Source organism: Cotesia typhae, unplaced genomic scaffold, assembly GCF_013202065.1.
Source record: "Cotesia typhae breed Kobodo isofemale line unplaced genomic scaffold, CoteBio_Ctyphae scaffold_13, whole genome shotgun sequence".
Classification (NCBI taxonomy): domain Eukaryota; kingdom Metazoa; phylum Arthropoda; class Insecta; order Hymenoptera; family Braconidae; genus Cotesia; species Cotesia typhae.
In genome coordinates, this window is record NW_027423774.1 from 16,792,059 (window position 1) to 16,815,956 (window position 23,898).

Sequence of the window (23,898 nt, forward strand, 5' to 3'; positions counted from 1 at the left end):
TGGTAATTATTAAACACGTTAAATATACGTATTAATGTTTATTTAAAGTAAATATAAACATAAACCCGAACTGTATGTACAAACTGATTATTATTTTAAAATGTCAATAATTGCGACAAAATTCTTCATTACACAGAAAAAAAGGTTCACTTGAGCCGAGAAAATATTTTTCTTCCGAATTATGATTTGAGCGAAAAAAAAAATTTTTTTTGACACAAGAAATTTCACTTGTTTCAACAAAATATATTCCCTTGCTTTAAGAAATACGTATCTTGATCCAAGAAACTTTATTTAAGTCAAGAAAATCTTTTTGTTTTGAGAAAATTTAGTCCTTGCTCCAAAAAATTTAGTTCTTGATAGAAGTAAATTTTCTTGTCTCGAGAAAATTTCTCTCTTGCTCCACAAATTTAAATATCTCGATAGAAGTAAATTTTCATTAATATTTTTATTGATTAACATGTCAAATGAGAAGATCAAATAATATTGAATCATTTTTTTCATTCAATATGTATAATTGAACACTAAAATAATCTAAAATGGGTATCAAATATTCAAGAAAAAAATTTTCTCAAATTGAGAAAATTTTTTCCTCAGCTGAAGTAGGTGGCGCTGCTTCTCTAAAGTATCTAAAAATCTTGATCGAATATAAAAATTTATTATATCAAGTATTTATGATAATTTGAATTAAGAAAAAATTTCTTCCACCAAGAATAAAATTTCAAAAAAAATTTTTACTTTGGCCAACACAACTTCGGTCTTCCTTCAGGCACTCGAAAATTTTCTTGAGCCAAGAATTTTGTTCTCCAGTCAAGAAATTTTTCTTTCTGTGTATTTCATTAAAATTAAAATAATTTCCTTTTAAATCATCAAGCACATAAATAAATTAAATTGCAATTTTTAAACCTATATTTTATGGTTGTTATTTTATGAATAATTATTACTATGATTATTGTTACTTGTAATTATAATTGTAATGGACGTACCAATATCCCGAGTAACGCTAGTTAAAGCGACAGTTATTGTTATTAATAATAAATAATTATACTTAAGTACGATTAATTTTAATCCTTTTTATTATAAGTTGTAAATAACTCACCTGAGTTATTTGAGATTATGTAAGTTTTTTATTACTCCTAAGAATTTTTTTTAATAAAAATCATGTGAATATGAGTGTAAAATAAACAGACTAATTTCTAAAAATTTTTTATAATTTTTAATTAAATGGATTGTAAAAAAAAATCAAAAATATTGTTTCAAAAAAATTTTGTAAAATTCTCAAATTAATTTTTTTTATTAAAAAAATTTTTACAAAAAATTATTAATAAATTTTTTTTTTTAATTGCTACACTCATAATTAAATATTTTACATACGTAAAAATGCTTCAATATCAAATTTTTAAACATAGATTAAAACAGTAAAGACAATTGTTCGTTGTCTTGAGTATTTACTTAAGTATTTTTAGTACACTGTACACAAACAATTAATATAAGTTTTAAGTTGGCAAGGTTCAGCAAACAGATAAGACACTTAGTAAGTGGAAAAAGTTGTTTAAGATAACGTTAAAATGTTGAAAAGTTGAGACAAATAAAAGAAATATGCTTTCTTTTTTTATAAATAAAATAGTAATTGTATTTATTTACAAACTTGCCAGGTTTTTAACAAAATTCACCGCGCATAATTAAGTAACACGCAATTATATTTATAATTGTAATTTTAATAAGTAAACTAATGATGATAGAGATAATAATAAAATTAAAATAAAAAATAACCGGCCTGTAATCGATTGTTTCCAGTTTATTATTTAATAAATAAATATATTACGTAACGACAGGATTTATGAAATTACAAACTAGTATTAGTAACAAATAATAACGACACAAAGACGTAAACATTAGTCATGTTGTAGGTTCATAATTTATAATTAGTAAAATATTTATAAAAATCATATCATGGATACAGTGGCTCTTATTTTAAAATTTACAATCACACGATTTTTTTCTGAAAGTTCTTTGTCAGCAAGAACCGGAAGCCCTTAAAGAATTGCCGAGTACCAATATTCAACGTAAATATGGCCAAACTGAACATTTCTTTTTTTTTTTAATTAAAAATAATATAAAATAAATTTATAAACTGTAGGGATGACAGAACTGATAGACTAACCTCTGGCTGCGTTCTGTTTTCTTCATTATGCCTTTTTTATAGTACTGCCGGATACTACGGCTGAGCTTGTCGTAGTTCATGGCCGGTCTATTTTTACGTTTACCCCACAACCTTGCGACACGCACCGAGTCCTCGATCTTGAAAACTCCTTTCGTGCGATCCAGCCAGCGTATACACGAGCCATGTAACCCGGGACTCTGAAGTAATTCTTTCAGAAATTGCCACAGATGGATGTGGGATCCACCGTTACGTATCTTTCCTCCGTCATTAACTGGCGTTACTGCGGCTACGTCGTCATCTTCGTCTGTAAATAAAATATCGGACGAGTTTTTTATTATTTATTTATTATATTAAGTAATTTGATAAATTGAGATCACAACCGGAATTTGATTTGCCACAAAAATAGAAAACCGGTTTTTTTGCTCTTGATGGTTTTAAATTTCTAAATTTTATTTTGTCTAAGAATTGAAAATAGTTATGAAAATTTTAGGACAGTTTGATGAGTTCAGAAATTTTGAGCTCTGGAAATCAATTACAGTATTAATGAATAATAATTCGATAAAAATAGTACAAGGCCTCAATTATAAGACCATGAATAATATTCAGATATTTCAAGTATCGCTCTTTAACTTTCACTTAAAATAATAGCTTTAAATTAATTAATTTACATTGTTCAAAGTAATTTGAACGAAAAAAGACTGAATTTTTATAACTTGACAATTTAATTATTTTCAGCCCAAAAAGTTTAAAGCTTAAGGTTCGTAATTTAATCAAGTAGTCAACTTTAATAATGAAAAAATACATTTATGAGTTTCAATTACCATAAATACAAAATTTATTACTTGTTTTTGAAATTTTTAAAGAAAGTAATGAAAATGTAAATAATTAATTGGAATAAAAATTTTCAAAGAACTGATAAAAATTCAATCTTTTATGCAAAAATAATTTTTGAAATGAAAATTCTAAATAAAATTTAACATTATAATTAACTGGATATTTTCAATGTTGGAATTTAATTAAATTTGTTTTGAATTTACAGTGAAATTTCTAATTTTTTACTGTTTGATAAAAATAATCAATAAAATTAATGTTCAGTAAAATAAATCGACAAAATCTTGATAAATTATTGAGTCATTCATAAATATTCTTTATCTTGATCACATAAGTATGTTTCTTAAAATCTTTTATTTTTTTATTCTATTATATATTTATCTATTAACAATTTCAATAAAAAGCTCATTAAAAATATTTAGAAAATATTATGCATTAAAAATAAAAACATAAAGTTAAATTGGATGAAAAATGTTAAAAATGTTTATTAATCCTAAAATGGATTAAATTTTTGACCCGGATATCATTATGATGAAACATTTAACTTTAATACCTTTTTTGTGCAAAAAAATACACACGGATGAAACATGCAAAATTATGCACCGGTTTGTTAAAACTATGTATCATTTTTTCAAATGTGTTAATTTAACACACATTTTCACTTGAAATTTTAAACATGTAAATAAAATGCGATCACATATTTTATGTTACACGTTTATTGATACACAAAGTTTTGCAGTCGGACCCTGAATTTTAACAATAAATTCTTTTGAATTTTCAAAATATTGCTATGACATTTTTTTATAGAAATTCGATTGCTAATTCATCATAAAAAAAAGTTTTCAACAATTCAAACAATTTTTCCTATTTTACTAATTTTAACATTTTCATGATTAATTACATTCTCATTTTTATCTCCTCAATCAATCAAACATCAACAACAACAAACTGAACGACTCATTATACAATTATGATTATTATCTGATTAGCAATTATAATTACCATCAGTTAAATCCAAATTACACGAAGAAGCCGAAGAAGATGAAGCATCAGGCGCGTTTAGCGATGAATTGAGATCACTTGTGCTGACTGGAGATGGCTGGACAACGCTAGTAGGACTCCAAGAAGCAGCTAGAGTATTTCTTGGTGACTCCTCCACGGCAGCCTTCCAAATTTCTAATTGCGCGTGCAGCATACTTCCACACTAGACAAAAAAAAAATGACAAATACATTTAAGATAAATACACATCAACAGTAATAACAATAATGATAAAATAAATTGATGGTCTGATGCAATTACGACTAGAATTTCAATTTTTTTTCTTTACACTTCTTCATTCTTCATTTCTTTCTTCTTTCTTTAATTATTATTATTATTATAATTTTTTGTTATTTATTTAATTCTCGGGCATCAAGTATGAGGCTCACACCGCAAAGAGAAAGCGGCGACGCAACAGAGTCGATGGCTATGGTGTATATAGTAGTGAGTGACCTACTTGGTTCGCATAGTCAACAACTAAACGGCTGGCTGGCATAAACTGCTCGAGACCTGGTCAGTACATACAACATACAATACCGATAATAACAACAGTACAAGTACCAGCCAATCGAGCCTCGACTCACGTGTCGTCGACAATGATGACGCACGTCTTGCTCTTACTGTTTAACATTTAATGTATGGTCTTTGCTTTATTAGAGATCACCAACAACAACAGCAACAGCAGCAGCTTAACCACTACCAGTACTACATACTGATAATTCTTAAACGCACCTATCCTGTGCATAGCTGAATAATATTTTAAATGATCCTCTGCACTCTTGGTATCTACTTGGTAAGTACACCGGGAAAAGAATTTTTATTTTTCCTCTCAGGCATGCCGAGAATTTTATGATAATGATAATAGATGATGGTTATCAATCAATTGTAAAAAATTCAAACTATTTTGATGATGGTGATCTAGTTTTAACAATATTTAATATTTCCTGCCCGTGCAAAAAAATTTACTCTTACTTTGAATTTTATTTTTTAATTTATGTTTTGAAACAAAAATAACTATGCACTGAAAAAAAAAAAAAAAAATTCGTGGCTAAAGGTAAATTTTCTTGGCTCAAAAAAAAATTAACCCGTCAGGACATAGGTGTTTTTTAGTGTCTTGCACTGCAGCGACATTCATTATTTTAAATTTTGTTGCGTGAGAAAAAATCTCATAGCTTATGTCCTGAAGGGTTAAGAAAGATTTAAAATTTCTTGAATGAAGTCAAAGTTTCTTAAGCCAAAAAAATTTCTTTTTCCTCCAAAATAACTTCGGTCTTCCTTAAAATTTTCTAGGTGCAAGAAGTTTTTTTTTTTTTGTTAAGAATCATTCCAATTCTCTTGCAAAAAAATGTATGAATTTCTTTCTTGCAAGTGATTGTTCTTTGCAACAATAATACCCCGTGCATAAACAATTTCGATTGATTGTGACATCAATAGACTTATTGATTTTTTTTTCCGACATTTTTTTAAGAAAATACATTTTGAAGTTATATTTATTTGGAAATTTGAAAATCATAATAAATCAAGTTTTTTTACACGGGTAAAAAATTCTCTTTTGAATTAAAATTTTCAAACATTATTTTGTTTATTTGCCCGGAAAAGCATATAAATAAATCATTTATTTAACTATCTTTCTAAAGGGACCATTGACTTACGAAAAAAATATTCGATTCTTAATTTGAGTAATTTACGGGGAAGAAAAAATCAATTTCAACTAAAATAAAACATTATTCAATTAAGAAAAAATTTTTTAATTAAATCATTAAATTCTATATTTAAGAACATCTTAGTTGTTCTTTAATGATCGTCAATAAGGCAAAACTTTAGGCTAAAAAATTACATTTTTGTCAAAGTTTTTTTTTGCTCAGTTCAATAAAATTTCCTAATAAATAAACATAAAAATTTATTCAAATAGAAGAACGATTTTTTAGGGTTTAACATTTAAGGAAATTGAATAATGATTTAACTGAAATTCTAATTTAAAACCGTAAAAATTACTTTTTATCATGAGATCTCAAAAAAATTTTATCTGAAACTGTAATTTGTTTAGTTTTATCATTTAAGATATAATTTTTTAATTGGTTTTTCTGACACTGCATTAATTGTGATTGTTATTATTGTTATTGTGAGTACCACTCTCATTAGGTTGAAAAATAATTGTAACATTATAAAATAGCATGTGCACGGGTTTACATTGAACTGATGGTTCTAAATCGAACGGACCAATATTACAACAAAACATTACTCGTAACATCTTGTGCATTGTATCTTTCGAAATACCATTAGTCCATAATAGTATAAAAAAAGCAAATATGTATGTATAAATATTGTACTGAAATAGGTTCGATCGTGATCGCGCAACTAGATCAATTGATCGCGCAACTCGCGGCTGTTGTTATTGTAAAAGAAGTAGAGTCTCAGCTGTAAGTTTTAGCTACAAGTCGCTCGATCCGATGGATTGTAGCATAGGGAGAAAATGTGCCTATTTTTTTTCAGTGTTTAACCGAGCCGAGCAAGATATCTTCTGTAACTTAAACTTTATGTTACGGAGCATTGAAATTAGCCAGTCATGTGTTGTACATCGAGGATTTGCGAAATAATCCATCGTTGTGTGATGGATGACTCAAGATGAGGATTCAAGATAAATCACGTCTTAAGCTTTTATTTATATTTGTAACTATTTTTATTTTATTTTTTTTTCTTTTTCGTTATTTATGTGTGTCTATTTAGATACTTAGACCTAAATATAAACTGATAATATTTTTTGTTATTATTTACATTACCGGTTTGTTTATTAAGTAAACCTTCACGGGCAATTAAATTTAGTATTTATTGCAGAAAATAGATTTTAATGCTTTAAATAAATTATTTTGCTAAATATATACTTGTTTATTATTGTTAAGAAGCTTTAGATTAAAAGTGTCAAATAATAACTCGGTATAAAATGATTTTGTGAAGTTTTATTGAAATGTTAGAATTTTATCAAAACTCATAAAATTAAAATTAGAAATGACAATTTTTTTATCTATAAATTTTGTAAAATTTTATGGAATTTTTTTATGAGTAAATTTAAATACGATTTGAAAAATTTTACCAACGATACTCTAAAACATCGGGAATTAACTCAGAGTAGAATTAAATAAAATAAAAATAAAACACTCCGGAAGAATTAAATAAAATGAAAATCTAGCATGCATTTAATCCGAAAATTTTTTACAGTCTATCACAAAATTTGATGCAATAGTCATTCCTTGTGGAGCGTAGTATTAAAAAAAAATTATTCAATTTTATAAAATTCCATTAACGAAGTCTTCCCCGTTATTTCTATTACAGCGTTAAATTCGTAAGTTTTGAAATTTTTCAAGACCTTGAATTTTTTGAAGTTAAGATTGAAAGCAAAGTTATTATTTAGTAAAATAAAAAGAATATTATTTTTCATAAATTTCATCCATCATTTTTTTTTGCAATGTAATATTTTGTAAAATATTTTACTTTATTTAGATATATACGAAATTTCATAAAATCTGATAAAATGTTTCTTCTAATCGTTTTTCTTGCAATGTAAAATTCATAAAGTTTTATAGAAATTTGTAAAATTTCAAAAAACTTCATGAACGTTCGTAAAATTTTACAAAATTTTCTAAAATTAAACTCTAATACAAAACGTCTTAATTTTGTAAAATTGTTCATAGTATTAATAATGATAGTAATCATAAATATATAAAATTTAATAATATAATAATAATTACAGTGAGGTCAGTCTCAGTAACTAATATAAGTATAACATAAAACAAAAAAAATGAGAAAAAGAGTAAAATAAATGATTAAAGTCTGGTATATATTGAGTTACAACTACTATTGATCAAGGTCAAAGTAACAATTCGCTTTCATTAAGTATATACCGCTATCGTGGGTTTAATCTGTAATCGACTAGTGATTGTACAACGCTACTATACTGCCAATTGTAAGTCTGTATGTTACTGTCTGATGTGATGGTAAATTCTCGGTTAAATTCCAACGCCTTCGCTCAGCATTTAAAACGTACACAAGAGTTTAAACCCTGCTCTCTATTCGTACAATATTGGATACGTACGTTTAAATATATATATATATATATATATATATATATATATATATATATATATATATATATATATATATATATATATATATATATCACTTTATTGTTCATATGTATACATATATATTTTGCCGTACAAAAAATAATATGACCAAGTAAATGTTTTACGAGGAAAAATACCAAAGGAACGACGCACGTGGATTTCTCAGAAATTCACTTTCACCGCGGACTTTCCTTTCCACCCAAATCGCGCAATCGTCCGAGACCACGTACACTCATACTTATGGTTATACATATATATATTTCAATTTATTCCTTGTACTGTGTATGTATTTATGTTGGTACAACGCTGCTGGCCCTGTCCGAGACCGCGACCAGGAGAATCCGTTAGGTTCCGCAATAATCTCGAGGTATGGCGCCACGACAAGAATGAAGAACGAAAAAAAAAAAGGAAAAAAAATGAAATTAATATTGTGATTCAATTGAAACGTCATCGGCTTGGGCTTCGGGATTTAAAATTATTTTTATAGCGGCAATAAAAATGAAAAATACAATTTTTCTGTGGTTTATCACTTAAAGCTTAAATTGATGTTAAATTTACCTGAGGCGCGCGATGGCAGAAATCTTCTTCCGTTAGAGATGCAAGTGTTTCTCCGTCGATGTTGAAACTGTCAAGGGGTACTGATGGCAGCTGTAATTGTCTTCGGGCCCACTGGACCCAGGCAGCAACGTCAGCAGCACTCCAGCGACGAGGTTCTTTAAAATAATTTAATAATTTAACATTTTTTTTTTTTTAAATCAAGAGACAAGAGAAATTTTTAGTAGGCTGTTATTTATAATAATTATTCTGGACTGAAGAGGAGAGAGTAGAGTAAAATTGAGTTTATGCTACCGATCACTGCACTAAAAAATTCCAGAATGTGTAACAAAAAATTAATTGCTTTTACATGATTTATTTTAATGAAAATTAACAAAAAAGGAAGTAGAATAATTGAATTTTTTACAAGAACTAAGTCAAAATTTCGTGAAAAAATTTTCTGCTAGGTCATATCATAACATATCTAGCTTAATATAATTTTTCAACTGAAGGTAGTGAACCAGTACTTGTAGCCGAATGGTTAACGTGATTGACTTCGAACGACGGTTACTGGCCAGGCATGGGTTCGAGTTCCACCATGGTCGGATAATTTTCGATATACGCCAGGTTAATTTTCGATTCTCTTCGACTGTAAGGACTCGGCTCATTGCTGAACAAACATTGGCTTTACATGATATCCATAAACTCCAGCTGGACAACACCAGCAAAAGAAAATAAAGAAAAAAAAAACTAAAAGTAGTTTTAAAAATCTCCGCCGAAGGGCGCATGATCGTTGAATTATCTCCATGCAAGAGAGTTAATTTTGAAGTCTTTTGACTCTCTTAAAGAACTTATCTAACGTTTTCACGGAAAAAAGAAAAATCAAAAAATTATATTATAAATAGTAATAAGTGTCCTGTCGTATTTAAAACTAGAAAAATTACAGTTTGAAATAACATTTTCCTAAAATCAAACTTTGAATGTTAATTTTCAGAGCTTTCAATGTAATGTTTACATTTTACAATGTAATTTTTAAAAAATCTGTAATAATTATAATCTGAAACTGTAATTTTTCCAGTTTTTTATACAAAGCGCCACGTTACATTGTATAATGTAATTTTTCTTTTTTCCGTGTTTTATTTTATTTAATCACTTACTAAACCAATTTTTATTCAATGCAACATGTTAATTGAGGTTTACAATTCTAAAAAAATAAAAAATTACAAGAAATTATTTTTTAATCGTCACATATAGTCTGATTTAGCCGTATATGACCAAATCAGACCATATTAAGACACACATGGCCAGAAATAAAAATTAGCGACAACAAAAAATTTTTTCACGGGATAGAACGAGCAGCCCTTGCTCTTTCATTGTTTGCATATAAAATTAGTAAAATGATAGTTATTTATAGACAAGATGTGTAGTGTTACATTATATTAGATACCGGAAAAAACATAAACTGGATGCCGAATACCAGGGCCACTTAACGACCTTGGGACGAGGCAACATCGAGGTTTCGTAACTGCTGCCAAGACACATGCCTTCGATAGCTCCATAACTTATTCCTCGGCGTGACATCATGCGAGTTGTGTGTTGTGTGTTGAGTATGTGGTTGTATGGTTTAGACCAATAGTGAGAAACCGGTCGGGAGCTAAGCGACAACTAGCCTCAGGCGATTCCAGCCAGCTTACGTGTCGATTATGGATCGAGTACGTTTAGTTTTGTTGTTTTCCATACCACTAGTATATAGATTAGAGGTAAAAGGAGAAAGACTCGGAAGTATGTTTTATATGCTTAAGGTTACCCGGGGCTAAATTAAACGCTCAGTTGTATTACTGCTACTAATACTATTAAATATGCCGACACTTAGGAAAAGAAATTGGACTTATTGTTTGAAAATTTCATGTCTTCGGCTGTGGGATTTTGAAGTTAAGGCTCTCGAGTTCACTACCATATGCTAATTTTTATGATTTTTGAAATATTTAACTTCATTTTCAACGCCCCCAAGCAGAAACTAAATTTTTGTAATTACAGAGATAGAGGATTCGTGTAAAAAATTCAATGTTTCAACTTCAAAGTAATAATTTGTCTGGAAATTTTTCTAATTTTCATAATAAGTAATTAATAATATCCCATGAAAATAGTTTATATTAAAAATAGATGTTGAACTAAATTAAATATATTAGCAATAAATAAATAATATAACAAATTTTTAATAAAATAAAATAAATTAAAAATCTACTTAGAAAAAAAGAATGGTCAAAAGTAAATTATTAAAAATATATTTTTTATCTGTATTTTGTATCGCTTTATATCATAATATTGTTAATTGATTTTTAATAAATTTTGATAAATACTTTTTATATCTAAATTTTATAAACTTATCTCAATCGACTGAATTTTATAAAATTATTTTAACAAGAATCAAATTTTCTTGAGATAAGAAACTCCGATCTATAAAGATTTAAATCCTTCACTTTGTTCCATTCTCTATTAAATTTTAATAAACTCTATCGTTTTTTACATTATAGATCTAATTATTGATTAAACGGAATTAACCCAAACAACCTCAAAGGCCACTAGACCAAATTATGACTTTTAAAAATTTTTTCCTCAAATCCCCAAAATGAACTTATTAACCATAGCCACAAAACAATAAATGAATCAAATTCTAGACGCGTAAAAAACAAAGTTCACAATTTTCTAGCTAACAACTTTGACCTTGCTCATCAGATCATTATAATAAGGTCAACGTCTTAGTGTCTTTCGCCTCAGGTGTTTCCGGCTAATTATTTTTTGCTTCCTGCCCATCAACATAAATCGCAAGCATCCGACAAATTAATTTAAATACCAAAAGCCTGACAAAAAATCCTCGAGTTAACTCACCAGGATGAATTCCAAGCGCGACACAGGTGTTATCGAAATCTTTTTGAAGCTGCTGGATGGCGAGACTGAGGACGGGTTCGATTTGTTCACGAGCAAGATCACCAACACACTCGCTGTTCTCCATGTCTTCTACAAACCCCGTGCCGACGGTCCCCAAATCGACGGGTCTTAGGTTGTACTTCCTTTGAAAACTGGTGTCCCTCAAGACTTCGCGGAGCAATTGGTGGTCACCTTTCTGGCCTTTGAGATTGAAGATTTCATCCTCCCGATTCAGCGGACTTGACAATTTTTGACTCGTGAAAGTGTCCTCGTCTGTGATCTCAATTTTGGGAATTATCAGCGGAGTCTTGTGTCGATTATCGTCGATGGAATTCGTGTCTTGTTTGTTATCAGAAGAGAAAAGAAGACTGCGAAGTGACGAATTTTCAGGGTCTGGAGCTGGCGAGGGCTGTGAACTAATTGACGACTGGTGACTAATTGTTGGCTGAGGTGAGTTTGTTGACGTCGGTTCTTCCTTGAATAAAATTTCCTTCAACAATGGGTTGCTCGTTTCTTCGCGTTTTGGAAAGAAATCAGTATCCAGAGAATTGTAAATATCTTCTTCAGACCTTGGTGGCGTACATGGTACCGTGCAGTCTGTGGAATCTTTTTTGTAGCCAAGGCTCTCCGCTAAAAGTCTGCAATAAGTTGTTAACCATTAACCATTAATTAAAAATACTTTTTTGTTAAAGTAAAAAATATAATTACCTGGATTCTTGGAGGATGGTAAGCAAATCGAGACTTTTTTCTCGTTTAACAGGTGGCTTCACTGGTTGACTTGGCTCCGGGCTGGTTGGGTACAAATGTGCGCTTTGTGGGCTCTGAGGTACGTAATAAGGACTACTGGGATAACCCGGTGACGCTTCGCGGGAGTAATTCGGTGACAAGGCACCGGTCAGTCCGGGATAAGGAGGGCTCGGGTATGTTGTAGGTGAGTCCGGCCTCGGGGATAGCACTTCTTGTTTTATTTGTATGGGCTTCAATGTCATTTGACTGTGAGTGGTTGCTGATGAGTTGTAATCATCCGGTAGCAGTGACAAGTCAAATTGAAATGCTGTGTACTCGAATGAAGGCGAAAACCCAACAGCTGTTGGTACCGTTTGTGGCATCTGGAAAATGATTTTTATTTGATTAATTTTTATTATTCATTTTAATCAATTCTAATAATATTTAAAAGATAAATTATGGAAATATTGTAATCGATCAAAATGTTCGAAAATATATTTGACTCGTTTTTTACTGATTTTATCAAATGTGTTCGGAATAAAATTCCAAAAATTGTTTAAAATTTATGTTTGATATATTTATTTAATAATCACATCTTTTTCTACTGAAATTGAAAATTTTTTTCTCAAAATATTCGAAAAAATCAAACCTTTGATTTATTCATGTTTTTTTTTTTTATTTTATTTAAATATTTAAGATTTCTTTAGAACTCTTAGTTTACTACAATCACTGATAATTTTTGTTTCTCAATTTTTTAGATATTGGTCATTAATAAGTGACTTTAATTTGATGTTTAGAAGTTTTGATTCAGTTATTAATTTTTTCTTTTTTGCTATAATTAAACATCTGTTATTGAGTTTTCTTTTCAATAATTACAAAGAAAAGAAATCATGACTTTATTTCACGCTTTAAGTTATGTTCAAATTTAATTGAGCATGACAATAACAAGTAGGAATTATATTCTACAATGTAACAAAGAAATAATAGTAGTATTAATCAGTAAAATTGAGATAAAATAGAATGTAAAAATGATTAAACCACTATATTGGTTAATTTCAAAATAAAAATAAACTTAAAATTTACTAATTTTAAAAATATAAATTTTTATAAAATTCTGAATGGTCATTGCTACACGGAAAGAATAAGATGACATTGGATGTCATCCCAGATTATACTCAGTGATATCTGTGGTGAAAATTTTTTCAGATAGTAGTGAGTATAATCCAGATTATACTGGGTGATATCTGGGTTATACTCATTGTAATCTGGATTATACTAGCTGCTATCTGAAATTTTTTTTCACTCAGTATAATCTGGGATGGTATCCAGTAGCATCTTGTTCTTTCCGTGTGCATTTTTCCAAAATTTTTTTAAATAATTTTAAATTTAAATTTGCAAAAACATGTAAATATTGGTCATTAATAAATGACTTTAATTTGATGTTTAGAAGTTTTGATTCAGTTAATAATTCAGTAAATAAATTGATTTTTTTTACTTGAGTAATCAATTTTTCTTGAGCATATAATTTAATTTTTAAATTATTTCATTGTGAAATGAAAGCTTTAAAAAAATTGAAGACATCAATTATAATTTTCATCTACTCATCTGCCCAACAATATTACATATAATTGTAATTATCACTACTATTGATTTAAACAACCACAGAAATAATAACAATAATTATATAATGATGATGATGAATATTTGTTAGGTATATAAAAGGCGTCGGATGGTAAAATGCGTTAACAATATCTGTCATCATTAAAATGAACCGAACGTTTCTCTAGCCAAGATCCCCGTGGGCAATTGCTGATGGTATACGGTCTACGTTCACCAAACAGTCCGAGGATTTTCACCAGGTTAGAGATGACTGTAAAGATGAAGAAGAATAGAAAGAGAAAAAGAAAGAGAGAGATGCCGTAATATAAAGGCAGTTTATCTCGGCGCGTGTGTTTATTGCCCGTCGTGTGCTTGACCTCGCATCAGTTTGTTACGCTTTGTAAGCCCATTACAACGTTCCCAAGTGCATCTTGGCTACGCTGAGGCGGGGTCGTGCTCTGACAACTTGACGTAGTGCATATCCCAGAGGTCGCCAAGCGAAATAAATGATTATGCCTTTCTTTATTTATCCTGAATTATCCTTCTTTCATCTCTCTCTTTCTTTATCTTTTTCCCAATAGTTTTTTATTCTTCATATTTTCATTTAATAATTCTCTCGCTCGAACAATTTTAAAAGCTAACAAGCCTTACTCACCGCGAAACACCCTTCGATTATCATCAAATTGAGAGATCTACATTGTTAAGTGACGTTGGATAAAGATGTAATAAAACAAAAAATTTTTATTTTTTATTTATTTATTTATTTATGTACTATAAATAATAAATAATGCGGATAATATTATATTTCATTTTATTCTTATCTCTATTTTACGAGCTGTAGGTTAAGCCTGGTCAAACGAGTGTGAAGCTTTTAATGCCAATAAACGAAAATACATGTGTGTATAACATTATATAATAAAAAAGTTAAGAGACAACTTGACGGAGGACATGCACAATTGATCGTATCGGCTAGGTGATGCTGTCTGCAGTTAAAGTTATTGAGATAAAAAAAGTTTTGATGGAACTTTAAACTGAAAATAGCCTGGAAAAATTTATAAACCTCTTCATTGCGAAGAAATTTTATAATATATTTCAAATACTCTTAAAATTTTTTATACAGATTAAAAAAATTCAAGAAATTTTCTCAATTGAAATTTTATAAAATTTTTTTTCAGCAATGATTTGAAAAATATAAAATTTTCTAAATTCTTTGAATTTTATAGAATTTCAAATGATTTTGCAACATAAATTTACAAAATTTAGGGACTTTATATAAAAATAAAATTTAAGTACTAGTAAAAAATTTTAAAGTGTTAGATTATTATTTGAAACGGAGGTATGCTTTATTTTTAATAAAAAAAAATATGTAACCAAAAAATTCACATTCCTGAATTGTTTTTTACTTTCATTTCTTTGTTTTTCTACAGCAGATTGATGAAAAAATTAAACGACTATGAAACGTAAAATTTAAACAACCATTTTGGTACTTACATTTTTAAACAAACAATCAGGAATTTCTATAAATCATCAAATTTTTATGCAAATATTTTCATATTTTTTTTTTTTTATCAAAAAAAAAGTAAAATAAATTTAAGACAGAAAAATAATTTTTGACCAAAATTTCTTAAATAAAAAACATTTTGATAAAGTTTGACCAATTTTTCAAACAATAAAATTTTTTCAAAAGAAGTATTTTTTTTAGTAAAGTCTAATTTTATAAAATTTCAATTCTAATCTTAATGTAAAATTGTAAAAATACAAAAAATTTTTTATGAGATTACATAGTATAAAAACATATCAACAAACATATGTAGACGTCTAATGTTAAATGTATAATGTATAGATAGGAGGATGTGACGGAGCATAACGGGTGAGTAAAATATATCACTCAAGTGTTTATATCTTGTAGGATAGTAAGTATAAGGGTTACGATGCTTGTTGGGTTAGCAAGGAGGTTTGTGTGCATTGATGGGAATTCACGCTGGTCTACTCTGAGTCTATAGTATAATGCAGTGATGTACACACTAAAGACACCACAACACACCATGACATCCCGTGGGACTCGCTCACGGGGCGATGTTAACTGATAAAAATTAAGGCTACAAATTCAACCGATCACTCAATCATTCCGAGTGTATAGTAGTGTAGCAGATTTTATTGCTGACATGACAATAGAAAAAGGCCGAGGGTACTGCGAGGATAAGACACTTTAAATGATATAATAAAAAAGGTTAGCGGAGGATATTGCGAAATCGATAAATAAAATAATATAATAAAACGGTCTGTGTGGGTGTGAATAATCGTTAAATTGTAAAATGACGAGAATCGAGACGATGCCGAGACAAATATATACGAGTTGAGAGAGAAGAGAAAACGGAATCTGGATATATGTATCGCAAGAAAGTGGATAAGAAACTAACGGCGGCGGATGTGATGTAGGCAATTGAGAGATAGGATCCAGTGCTAAACTTGTATAACTAGACCGATCCAAAATGGCCGCTTTATGTGTGTGTGATAGGTATATATGTAGATACAGATACCGATACTGATACAGATACAGATATGTGTGTGCTCACACGTCATTTGTTCATGAGTCTATGGAGGACACTAATGTCCTGAGACAAGGTTCATCGAACTCTGACGAGCGTTCGAGTTCAAGGATCATGAGTTTGCTGATTTATATAAGCTCACGTGGGGAAATACGCCTGCTAATAGTCCATGTCTCACTTTTCCCAATTGTCCGTGACGTCACCACTCACGATTTGTCTTGATACAACACATTAGACTTACGCATTATTTTTTTCCGGAATGAAATAAAAAATAACTTTCTGATTAGATGTTCCTCGTATTTTTTCAAGTTAATAATAAGTATGATTATCATCGAACTTGATTGGAATAAATTTCTCCGGATCTCTCAGGAATCCCGTTTTTTACAGTTAAATATTTTTAAGATGTTATTTGAAGATTATCTTACTCGAATTACGCATCAGACAGTAATTGAAAGCTTATGATTCATGTTTTTGCAACATTTTTTTCAAATGCGTCACTTTTAATTTTTGGGTTTTTTTTTTTTTTAGAAGTCAGCGATCGGTGTGCTGTGCACTCGATTCCTTTTTTAACACTCTATGTTATACAATTGTAGATAAATATAATTAACGTCTATTTAGTACTTTTGGTTCGTTAAACAGAATTGTGTTGAAAACTCTGGCGTCATAAAAATTTACGAAGAAGTGAGAGTGAAATTGATTTCTTTTCGTTTTTTAATTGAATATAATTATGTTTGGTCTTATCTTATGGAAAAATACTGTGTTCCTCTTTATTAATTGATTAGGTCACTAAAAAACTCTGTTGGAAATGATTTTCTTTTAAAAATTCTTCAAGGTAATTTTATTCAATTATTTTTATCGAACGCTAATTAATCTTCTTATTATGTAACTTTTAAACATTTTTCAGAAAATTAATGCTATGTTCTTATTGTTAATGCGCGACATAAACATTTAAATTATTAATATATACTACAATAAAAAAATTTATCTACGGAAAATTTTTTTTTCTTAGAAAATCAGTTTTAAAAAAAATCTCATAATTTTCCAAATCTTCTCTTTGTACTTAGAATTATTTTTCCAGATAATTTATTTGTTTTAGAAAAAATAATTAATTGTGCGATTTTTTATTCTTAACTATAATGTTCAACATTTATTTATTTAATATTAAAGACAAAATTAAAAAAATTTTTTTTAATTCATTATTTGAAGAAAATAAAATGAAATTAACTGGATGTCAGTAGTTAATAAAATAAGGGGTTAATAGTTTATAAAATATTTTGAGCATTAAAGAGAATAACTGAAATTTTAAATACTGAAAAACCAAAAAAATTTTAAAGATTAAATGACAAAAATAATTTTAATTCATACATTTCAGAAATAATTATAATTATTGAAATAGATTGATGTGTCAGTTAATTATAATCATTAAGAAGAACTCAGCGAAACAAAGAGATGAAACAAAATCAATTTGTTCATTTTTAAATTCAATTATAATTTTAGCTGCATGTTAAATGAAGTTAATTAAATTATAAATAATTTTAAAACAAATGAACTGAACAATAAATATGGACACAGTTGTATTGTCAGTATCAGCTCATATTTCACGGTGCTTAATTAGCTATGCGCAATTAAAATTATAAAATTTTGAAACAATTATAATAAACAGTGATTATAATAAATTGTGTAATTGAAAAAAAAAAAAATAAATAAAAAAAATGGAATTTAGCCCTCCTTTATTGTAGTATAACGTCAACAGTAACAGATAAATACAGGTAGATGGATATTTATTCAACAATATAAAGAGTAAGAGTGCACATGTCACGAAAGCGTGAAGCGATGACTAAACTGATCGGCCGTTGTGCTGGAATGTTAAGCCGTGTTTCATGACGTGCCACGTCGTCTTCAAGGTCCTAAACGATTTCGCGAGTTAGCTGTTATTGTTTTCTCGCGCCTCTTTTTCCTCGGGTCAGGTAACACCAACAATGAAATTAAATTTACAAAAAAAAATATATAAAATATACATAAAAGACAAAAGATCAACAAAAACAAAAAGGTCAGAGAGCAGCAAAGTGTCATGCTTGATTTTCTATTAATATCAACCACTAACGTGAGAAAATATATCTTTTAAATGCTACACCATTTTTTTTTTTTTAACTCAAACTCAATCACTATATACACTCACTAAACAGATTGACGTTTTTATAAATTGAAATTAAAATGCGTGTTATTTGTTTATATACATAACATAAAAATATTTACTTTGCATTAATAAATAATGTTTACATAAATAAAATTATGATTTATGATAATGATAAATAAGTTCTAGTGGCGTTAATAAATTGTAGTTTTATGACTACTTATATTTTATACATATTCGGAAGTTTATTAGTCTAGTCAGAATAACCGAGTTTGAATTTGACATTGACTTTTAAAAATGATTTAACATACTTTCTTAAACTATTAGAACGTAAAAAATTTTGTATTCAGTACCTACATGTCGAAATTCTTATTTTTAAACTAGAAATTTAAATTGCGCGCTTTAATTCTAAACCAATCAGAAGTCAAGGTCCATTCTTTCGATTAGTTTCGAGAATTTCGATACTAAACTAGTCATCAATTTTATATAGCAGGATATTTGTAATTTTTTAATTTTGGGGAAGATAAACGTAAGCTTGGCGCAAGACACTACCGTATCCTTGAAAAATTTAAATATTCTAGAAGTTTTTATCTGACTTGGCAAAGTTGTTTGGATTAAAATTTACTTATATTTATTCTACTATTTTATGTGAAATGTCAAATAAATTTTTTTTTTTAAATATGACCCGATAAATAAGTAACATTATATTTGAAATTTTTTTTAGTTATTAATTTATAGTACTTAAAAATATTTAGAAAGTCCAAAATCATTTTATACCAATTAAAATTGCCTTAAAATATATTTTAAGTTAGCAGTCAGCTGTTAATTTTAAAAATTTTTTTAATAAATCAATTACAATAAAAAATGCTTCTAAAAATTTTCTCTTGTAATTTTTATCAATTTTTACATGTGAAACTTTTTAATTGAATTTTTTTTATAATAATTTAATTGCTATAAATATCTCAAAAAATTTTCATATCTGTCAACTTTAGTGTGGTTAAAATATTTTAACTTGAAGAGAATTTTGAATTTTTTCTAATTGATCTTTTTTTTTTTGTTTAGATAATTCAATTTATTTAACCATGATATTTTTTCCCCAAAACTTAACAACATTTAATCCATCAAACCAGATTCAAAATACGAAACACATATTTTATGTATGCACTGAAAAAAAATTGTCTGGATTTAAGATAGAAATTCTTGAACTAAAAAAATTATTTTGAAAAATTTCAACAATTTTAATCAATACGAAAAATTCTTGAATTAAATAAAAATTCTCTCAAACTAAAATAACAGTTTCTAAATTGTAAAATTTTTCAGCTTGATCCTAGATGATCAAGTTCCTTAAAATAACTTTCTTGGATCAAGAGATTTTTTTTCGCCGTACTATTCAATAAAACAGTCCGAATTTTTTTCAATATTTTGTTTTTAAAAATAGTTCCTTACGTCAAAAAGATACTTATCAAAATTATTCATACAGTCATTTAACTTCATCAAAAATTCACAAATAACTGTTTACACGCCTTGAAAATGTCAATCGTTTGTGGGTATGTCTTTTTTTATATATGTATGTATTAATCACAAATAAATTATTTATTTTGTAGCTCAAGTTCACTGACTTTGTCAACAGATCTTTGCACTTCAAAGCAAATGAAAAAAAATTTATTATGTAAGCCTTTCTGCGTTTAAATTTTATTTCAAAATTAAAAATTTGTTTTTCTCAATTTCCAGGCTATGAAAATTCACAATATGGGGTAAAATATTTTCCAAAGTCTTTTATTAATATCGGCATTAATTATTAAAAATAAAAAATTAATTTTTTTCAAAAAGCGTGAAAATAAATTAAAATAAAAATTTTATTTACATTCACAAAGTATCTTTTGGAACGAGCCAAAACGATCCTTTTCTCCACACATATAAACAACCTTTATTATCATGAATCAAACTTGTCTCCGGCATATTATCATAAAAGTTAACAGTTATTCGCCTCGAATACTCAATCACGGTCATAACTATTTACATTTTTTGTCAATCAACTCTTACTTTTCTCTCAGAACCTCTATCATAAATTTACCATTAATTTAAAAACAATCTAGCCTGTACAGTGAACACATCAACTCCTTCCGTCTATGCAAACTGTTGATAGCTTCCTTTTAGTTTTTTATTAATAATCTTCACTAGCGTACTGGGAGTTGTTACAACCGCGGAACACGATCACTCTTATATTATCCGATCCGTTACATTGATCAACACCGTAAAACGACTACACCACCGATTACTATCAACAAGATTTACATGACCAACGGATTGTCCTGTACTATATTTTCTTGGCATAGTGCATACCTTGATCTCGTTTGCCAATATCAATATATTAAGCTTAAGCCTATACACCAGTATCTATAACATTTATCAGTTATATAATTACACACATAATATTTAAATACAAAATAACAATTAAAATTTTTTATTTATTTAAAATTACATACGCCGGTATAAATTTATTGTTATTACATATTACACATTACATACGTGTTTATTTATCATTTGTAAATAAAAACTCGAGGTCAATTTTATTCATCTTCTATAGAATTAAAATGAACTCTTATATTATTTATTTATTTGTCCTATTCTGATGTTTTAATCTTCGTCTCTGTCTTCAGAATTATTCACACCAGCGTAGTTAGATTGAGTTTTATTTTTTTACAGATAAAGAAACTCCTTGAGTTTAAAAATTTTTATTTATCACAATAGAAACCCGGATTTTCGATTTATTATGTAAAAATAAATTCCGGGGAATTTTTAACTCTATTGACATCAGACCAAGATCGCAGAAAAAATTAAATTTTATTACGATTGTGCAATTTTTGAAATATTTGTTAAAAAATAAATGCTGTGATTGTTTATTCGTGCTATAAATATCTGAAATATTGTTATAGAATATATTTCTTTACTCCATTATATTGTTATAGAATATATTTCTTTACTTAATTTCGCAACTATCCTTAAATTTTTTTCTAATAAATAAATTATGGAGAAAAAATTAATAAAAAATTAACAAGTTCGTAGGAAGGTGGACATAAGATGTTAATCAAAATACCAATTAAAAAAATTTTCGAAAATTCCTGCTTGTGTACTCATGAAATTATTTTTCCAAATAATTTATTTATTCTAAAAAAAAATCAAAATCATGATTTTTTATATTTTTATCATTATATTAGTCAGCAATAAATAATAACATTAAAAAATTTTTTTCAATTTCTTTATTTGAGGAAATAAAATGAGTTCAGTTAAAAGACGTTGTTTCAGTTTTTGATAATGTTCAATTAATTTTAAAAAACTAAATTTTATTAATGTGAATATTATTTTTCATATTAAATTTCTGATTAATTTTTAGATGCTAATTGTTTATATTTTACAAGTAAATTCAAGGAATTTTTTGATGAAATTTTTTTCAAGAATTTGCTATATTTGTTTAATTCCCAAAATGTGTCTATAACTAATGGAAAATTTTGAGCATTGAAGTGAATAATTGAAGTTTGAAGAGTTCAAAAAATAAATAAAAAAAAATTGTAAAGATTTTTACATTATAATTAGGCGCCTAGTAATTGTAACTTTAGTAAGTGTACTTTTATACCGAAAATGAAAATAAAAAAAAAAAAGATGGAACGGTTAAAATTTTTTTAATTTAAAAATTTCAGTAATAATAATTTTTAATAAAAATAATTAAAGGTGGACTCAGAATTATTTTGCACAAAATATTTTTACACCTGAATAGTTAGATCGTGTTTTATTTTTTGCAGATGAAGAAACTCTTTAAGTTCAAAAGTTTTGTCTCGTCACGACAAAGACACGAAATTATAATTTTTATATAAAAAAATTCCAGCAAATTTTGTAAGCGATTTCACACTAGACCAGGACCGTAGACAAAAATAAAAAATCAAGATTAAGATTGTAATTAAATTGGCTTATTATGTATTAATTAATTACAAAGAAAAAATAATGAAATAAAAATGAACTTGAATACACAGAAGATAATGGTTAACATTAAGAGTGCACTGTGTCCATGAAATGTCACAGAGAGTTTCGTCATTCGATAGATTAATAATACGATAAATAATTTGAAATATGAGTTGAGAGAGCATATATTAAAGAAATGGCAAACCAGACCGCGTTTACACTCTTTTAAAGTTGTATATGTATATAAATATGTACAACTGTGCACTAAGTAGACGTACACTAGAGTATATAGATAATAGCTTGACATTGCAATAGCAATCCTAAGGATAACTTTACTGCCGTATAGCAAGTTATTTTTATAAGTAACTTATATAGACTGAGCCTGTGAGTATTAGTATAAGTATTAGTATTACTATTAGTGTTAGAGAGTGTGCTTTTATTATTTCTAAAGAAAAGGTTCACCATATGATACTAATACCAAGTGTGTGGGCGATCGACGCTCCTGCGACACGCCGTTTAGTCTCTCATTCCTGCACACGGCTGCTTTTATTTTGTAGTAAGCCAAATAAAATATCAACACATTTATTACGTTCATATTCTACCGCTCTTCTTGTATTATATTATTTCCCCATATAAACTTTATTTTTAATTCCTGGTAAAGTGCAAAAGTGCACTTACCACTCGGTTCGATGAAATAAAAATAATGGAAATAGTGATAATAATAAATATACCCCTTATTTGTCCATTCTTGCGGCCTCAGTTGAACTTGCATTACAATCGACTCTATTTTACTACACTTGTACAATAATTGTCGGTGTGATTTTCGTGTTATTGTTGTTTATGATTATGAATGTAAAAGAACTAAAAAATTCAAATTTGCATTCTTTGTTTATTCTTATTTGATATGTAAAATATTTGGCTATAAATAGAGTTTTATTTTTGAGTTTTTTTTTTTACCTAATAAGTTTTGAATAAAACAGTATAATCATCTAAATTGTTTGAGGAAACTATAGGATATATTTTCTTGAGTCTGAAACGTGATTTATGAGAAAGTAGTTACTACTTTTTTAATCTTCAAAAACGATGGAAAAATATCCGGAGACACGGCAGTGTCTCGCGTCAAGTATTTGTTTAATTTATGTGTTATTGTTACATAAATGCATTATTTTAATCAATTATTCGTGAAACTCGGTGGTAAAAGAAATTTACAATAAGTTTTAAAATTCATACTACTGCAATGATCTGGAATGTACATCATAATGCACACTAAGCATCCCAATTTTCTTACTTTTTTTAATTTTTACTATTTTAATACAAAA

General features: G+C 28.0%; 1 protein-coding gene across 2 annotated transcripts in view; it reads right to left on the reverse strand.

The window, feature by feature from the left end:
- Nucleotides 1-1,290: 1,290 nt before the first annotated feature.
- The window catches only part of Ets98b (DNA-binding protein Ets98B), a 56,303-nt gene continuing 33,695 nt past the window's right edge, over nucleotides 1,291-23,898 (reverse strand). Inside the window, exons 1-6 of one of the 2 annotated variants that reach the window (XM_074253549.1) lie at nucleotides 12,990-13,138; nucleotides 12,323-12,723; nucleotides 11,576-12,252; nucleotides 8,711-8,865; nucleotides 3,995-4,196; nucleotides 1,292-2,465 (exon numbers count right to left, since the gene is read on the reverse strand). In XM_074253549.1, the coding sequence (XP_074109650.1) occupies nucleotides 2,125-2,465; nucleotides 3,995-4,196; nucleotides 8,711-8,865; nucleotides 11,576-12,252; nucleotides 12,323-12,723; nucleotides 12,990-13,004 (1,791 nt within the window). In that variant the 5' untranslated portion in view covers nucleotides 13,005-13,138 and the 3' untranslated portion in view covers nucleotides 1,292-2,124. Of the gene's footprint in view, nucleotides 2,466-3,994; nucleotides 4,197-8,710; nucleotides 8,866-11,575; nucleotides 12,253-12,322; nucleotides 12,724-12,989; nucleotides 13,139-23,898 lie in introns of those variants that run through there. The other variant, XM_074253548.1, reaches the window with a different exon arrangement.